At 37.2% G+C, this 6,211-nt stretch overlaps 1 protein-coding gene across 1 annotated transcript in view; it reads right to left on the reverse strand.

Annotated features, from left to right (window-relative positions):
- The window catches only part of GAREM1 (GRB2 associated regulator of MAPK1 subtype 1), a 274,738-nt gene that overhangs the window by 32,520 nt on the left and 236,007 nt on the right, over positions 1 to 6,211 (reverse strand). The window contains exon 3 of the mRNA XM_007945632.2: positions 3,115 to 3,245. Within this exon, the coding sequence (XP_007943823.1) occupies positions 3,115 to 3,245 (131 nt within the window). The remainder of the gene's footprint in view (positions 1 to 3,114; positions 3,246 to 6,211) is intronic.

The following is a 6,211-nucleotide window of genomic DNA, read 5'->3' on the forward strand; positions in this document are numbered from 1 at the left end:
TCCATCCATCCATCCATCTTCCTCTATAAGACTATAATCTCCATGCTGGCAGGGATCTGCATAGTCACTATCCCAGTGCCTAGAACAGTGCCAGGCACACCGCTGGTGCTCAGAATACATTTGCTACCTAAAGAACTAAATACACATATGTTAATTAATTTTATGCAGTTAATCAATGATGGGCAATCAGGCAGATATTTTTTAACATATTAAAGAATTTTTTAAAGGCTATTATAATTTCCAGCTAATAGGAATGCTTCATTTTAAAATAAAGTTGTAAATATCACTTACACTACCTATTAGGTTATTTAGTTAAAATTCTGGAATAGTCTTGAAAAAACCAGAAGTAGAGTTTTGATTCTTTCAATACTTTTGCTTTTCTCCATGTTCTCATCATGACTCATTCCAATTTGTACTTACAAACACACGTTTCTTTATTTCAAATAATAATTGTATCTTCTGCCTATCATAATGCCAGCTTGCTATCCATTCTAAACTACAGTTTTCCCTTCAATGTTTATCCTGTTGGTCTAACGTATGCTATATTTGCAGTGGATGATACAGGGTAAAATTTTCCAAAGAGGTTTGAGATCTGCTTTTAACAAACTGCTTCCTAGACAATAGCTGTATTTTTGAACAGGTAAGTACTGTTTTCCATTTTGTTCTCCCTCTCCAGGGGAAGTAATAACCAAGCATCCATTTCCTTACCTTTACTTAGTTTTCACATTAAATACTACATTATATAACTTCACATTCTATAAATCAATTATACTTTTAATTAAAGACCACGACTACCAAACTTTATTTTGTTCCATTAGTATGCAGACATCTTTGCTTATATCTCCTCAGTTTATTTACCTACTTGGGTGTATAACTTACTAAGAACACCAACTTCTGTGTATTTCTTGATGCAAATTTCCTAAGATTCCTCTCTATCAATCCTTCTTTGAATAGCACAGAATAATGTCTTAATGGTTAGTGCAAGCTGAGTATGATGGCATCTTAAAACTTTATAAGTAATAGCCTGTTGTTGTTGTTATTTGCCGTCGAGTCGGCCCCGACTCATAGCGACCCCTCCTTGGGTTTCCGAGGCAGTATCACTACGGAAGTAAGATTGCCCAACCTTCCTTCCGAGGAGTGGCTGGTGGGTTTGAACCGCCAGCCTTCAAATGCCTTAGGCACTATGCTACCAGAGCTCCCAGTAATAGTAATAGCCTAGAGATATTAAATATTTATGCACGCACAGCACAGGAACTCAACCCAAATCCAATTAGCTCTATGGATGCTACAAGCTTGTGTTTCATACACTTATATGTGCCTTTGAATTCTTAATTAACATCTCTATTAAAAACATTTTAATGAATACACTCAATTATGTTATTCTATATATATAAACACACACATACACACACACAACAATCAAAATGCATGGGTTTCAATATCATCCTTTCAATCACTGCTGATTTAATACAAATTCACACACAAAAAATTATCTGCTAGAGGCATCTTTAAAATACACTGGACATGACCAATATGTAACAAACACATGTTAAATTTTAACACTCAAGGAAACCTTACAACATTTTTATGATGATTTCTCATAATTTAGCAGCAAATAAAATGTGTTCAGAAAAGAGTATAAACATATTAACTTTCTAAAAAATCTTTCTTTTTCTCCTTTAGGTAATTTTAGATGTAAGTTTCAAGAGAGATTTAAATCATATCAAGACATGAATGGAATGGAATCTGGTCAACTTCTGGCTAATGAGTCTTGAATATTGTAAAGATGTACACGTTCTCACAAATTTTCACTGTAAGTGAATCAAGTTGTCTTGATTACTTACATACTAGACCACTGAAGTTAAAATTAAAAATATTTTTGCATATAAACATAATTTACTCAGTAAAGATTTAACAAAACACAAATCTCACCCATCTTAATAATAAAACTAAAGAGAGCAGAGAATATAATAGTGTTTGTATTGTATTTGTAGACTGGAAGAAAGACTTAGCTTAGCCAATAAAATGGGCAGAACTGCTTCTCCAATAAGGAGGCTGTCTTGGCATCTTCCCCCTTTTCCTAAGGACTGGGAGTGGAGTGACTGACTCACTCACAGAGACACTGCTGCATTCTTGGGCTAAGATCCCACGCAGTCTGTTTTTCACATAGTGTGAATTTCTAAGAAACAAGAATCTTGTTTCCTAAATTAAACCTTGATTTCTGGAAATTTTCAGAGAGCATGACTTAGTTGGACTTCCTGCTGAAGTCAGGTTAAACAGAAAATCCTTTCAATGTAGACAACTTTCTAAACATTTTAGTGTAATTTGAGTGATAGTGAAGAAAACCCAGTGGATTTGTAGGTAACCAGGTTGGAACTAGCTGGTGACATGGTTTCTCTGGTTAGATCCCCCTGAACAGCAAGTTAGTTAAAGGAGCTCACTCAACATGTGGAAGAGGATGGAACTGTCCCTTTAAAAACACAACAAAAGCAGCACAGTGAACACGATTTAGCTTTTCTTTGATGAACAAAGATTGATTAAAACCTACTGGGCAACATTCTGTACATCAGTTTTCCTTATATATATTCATATTGATAGTCACAAAGACTATATGGGATGAGTATGTGCTGATCTCAAGGCATGCTGTTTTTTTTTTTTTTTTTAAAGTAAGTATTTGTCATTAGTTTTATCATATGAGTTTTGCTCCTAAAAATGGAGGCATCAGACTCCCAGATCTGGCCAAACTGTTAGATACTAGGAAATAAGGTTAAAAAATTAAAAATTAAATAAAACTGTGAATAAATAAATAAATAAATAAATAAATAAAAACCTTTGGATTTACGTTAACAATTATATTTTCGAATTCAGAGATTGGTTTTAAATATTAGCGAAAAACAAAAACAAAACAAAACAAGGGAAAACTAATTAAATATAGTAAGTTGTCAGGGAGTCCAGTCAGATGTAGTGTAATGCAGTTTTTAAAAGACCAGTTTTGGCCTCTGACGCCAATGTGTTGGACAGACAGAACTTTCCTCTGAGGTACAGAGGTGCACTTATTGCCTTGAAAGGTAAATTACTTTAAGGAGAATAAATATTTGGTTCTTCAAGAAGTACCTTCACATTGAATGTTATTTCTTCCATGACGTACACACGTTCAGGAAATGCTTTAGCCACCTCCTCCACACTGTTAAAATATTGCACTGGCTCCTTTATATCTCGATCTTGCTCCAGCAGCTTGAATTGCCCTGAAACACATGATAAACAGAAGAGAGGTGAGGTATTTCCACTGGGCAGCTGTCTCAGTGACCACAGCATCCTCAATCCTTCCTCTCACCATTCACTGTCAAAGTCGTGTGACCATCATCATCACTTAAAAAAGTTACCACAGGAAAAGATTTTCACCAACTAGAATACATATTTAAAAATCAGCTTAAAATAATAAATAAATGTGTTTTTAGTTTGCATTCGGAGTTTATTTCCAGAGGTCCAAAATCAAATAGGAGGCTTACTTAAAATTTGTTCTCAAAGTAAAAACAACCTTATACAGTTACTCCGTTAGAGATGATTGCTCAGTACACCAATGCCATTTCACTGTGGCACTTCTCATAAGAGCCCAAAGGTAAAAGCTACCTAAAAATACATCAACAGATGAATGGATAACCCAAATGTGGTAAATACATACAATGGAGTATGACTCAGCCATAAAGAGAAATGAAGTTCTGATACATGCTATAACATGGGTGAACCTTGAAAGCATTATGTTGAGTGAAATCAGTCAGTCACAAAAGGGCAAATACTGCATTACCCTACCTAGAGGAAATATCTAGAACACACAAATGTATAGAGACCAAAGTTGATTAGTGGTTACCAGAAGTGGGGCGGGGGGATGGGGAAAGAGGGAGGCATTGCTCGGAGGGCCGAAAATTTGGAAATGGATGGGGTGATGATCGCACAATGTGATGAACATAATCAGTGCCACTGACCTGAACTGAAATGTAAAACTGTTGATCGGCATAGTTTTGTTATATGCATTTTTATCACAATAATAATAAAAAAAAAAGTTGCTTATTTTCTTTTAGCACATATTTACAATCTAGAACCAAGGCCTAGTGGCCTGGGCGAACTAATTTTTTAAAATGAATATTTTATTTTATTTTTGCAAATAGACTAATATAGTGGATGTTTGACTTTCACAGAATCGATATTCTTGGTTTCAGAATAACTACTATAATTGTGATGTTGCTGACGAGCAGGGAGAGGCTGGGCCATGAGTGTGCATCTCCTGATGAATGGGTCCCGTGAGCGACTCAGCTCCTGAAGCTCCATGTGGCTTCTGTCCTCTTTTCTTATTAGCTATGAAATTTACAGTAAAAGAAAGTAGTACTGTGGTATCCAACTGGGGGGCAGGATTTGTGAAGGGCTTATTAGAACATATTTCTAAAAATGTTAGGACCAATTATGTTTACACGTTTACAATATTTGTGAAACCATCACTACATTCCAGAGGAGTTTTTGTTTTCAATTGAGAAAAAAAAGATCATATGTAATTCAGTCAAGGACTTAGTCTTTTTTAGCAGTTGTTTTCGGAATCCTGTTTATAAAATAATACTGAAGGAATTAAAAGCTATTATAAGGCAGGCATCTCAGCAAGTGTCTAGGGAGTATCAGACAGACCTAGAGAAACTTTCACCCATTCTCTCAACATAGTTTTTGGTGTCTGCTAGGTAAAGGCATTGTTCTAAATGCTGGTGATACATGAATAAACAGAAGAAATAAACATCTCTGCTCTCTTAAAGCTTACATTCTAGCAGAGGTTGAAGACAAACACAATAAATGCATAGCGTATATACGGGTTAGAAGATGAGAATTAAAAATACTAAAATACAGCAGCATAAGGGGGGTGGTGAGGGCAAGGTGACCAGAGGAGGTATTGCCAAGAAGGTGACTTTTGATTTAGGTGAAGGAGTGGTGTGTTCAGGAGCTGGGGGTAGAGTTCTCAGTGTTCCAGAACTATTCTAAACACTGTGCAAATATCCTGTGGCAGCCAGGTGCCTACTGACATGCTGGCGGAGGCCACTGTGGCTGGAATGGAGGGGGCTAAAGGGAAGAACATCAAGAAGAGTCAGAGAGATAATAGGTGGTCAGACATGAATGTCCTTGAAGAACATCTGAATGGAATGGGAAATCACTGGAGGGTCTAAGCAGAGGATGGGTGACGTGACCAATGTTATATAGAGAAGGGTTACTCTGGCTGTTGTGAGAAGAGAGTATTGGGGTGTAACGCACAGAGACAGATACACCAGTTGGGAAGCTATTACAATAATCCAGGTATGACATGATGCCGTCCCTCTGCAAGGATATGACTCCAGGAATTCCTTCATCATCAAATTGTTCCTCTCTCTTGGGCATTTTCATCATCACCCAAACATGTTGTTCTTTCTCTCATCATATTAATGAAAAAATATCATTCCCTAGATCTATTTCTGCTTCTTTTCACAACTGCTCCATATCTTTTCTCCCCTCTACAGCAAAACTCTCCCTAAAACAACTATTTTTGTCTATTCTTATTGTTCCTAGTTTCTCCCTTCTCAAACTAACCAGCTGCCATCAAGTTGACCCCCAACTCATGACCACCCCATATGTGTCAGAGTAGGGCTGTGATCCATAGGGTTTTCAATACCTGACTTTTTAGAAGTAGACTGTCAGGCCTTTCTCCTTCTGGGTAGACTCAAACCTCTGACCTTTCAGTTAGCAGCCAAGTGTGTTAATGGTGGGCACCATTCAGGGACTCCTTCTCTGTTCTTGTTGTTATGTGCCGTCAAGTCGGACCCAACTCCTAGCGACCCATCCTTGGGTTTCCGAGGCAGTATCACTACGGAAGTAGATTGCCCAACCGTCCTTCAAAGGAGTGGCTGGTTTCTGTTCTTAATATAATATCTGTACTTTCTATAGTCTAAATTTCTCTTAATGTCTAGAGATATATAAGAATCTGTTGGCTATTTCTACTTGTATGTCCCACTAGCACCAAATGCAACCTGTCTAAACTCTAGGGAACACTACTCTTTGCATGTAAAAGGCACTCTCTCAAATTCAGTTCAGTCAGACTATTCCACTGCTATTAACAAAATCACCAGCCACTCCTCGGAAGGAAGGTTGGGCATTCCTACTTCCGTAGTGATACTGCCTTGGAAACCCAAGGAGGGGTCACTAT

The sequence above is a fragment of the Orycteropus afer genome, unplaced genomic scaffold, assembly GCF_000298275.1.
Source record: "Orycteropus afer afer isolate SDZICR_OR568_19922 unplaced genomic scaffold, OryAfe1.0 scaffold00141, whole genome shotgun sequence".
In the NCBI taxonomy this organism is placed as follows: domain Eukaryota; kingdom Metazoa; phylum Chordata; class Mammalia; order Tubulidentata; family Orycteropodidae; genus Orycteropus; species Orycteropus afer.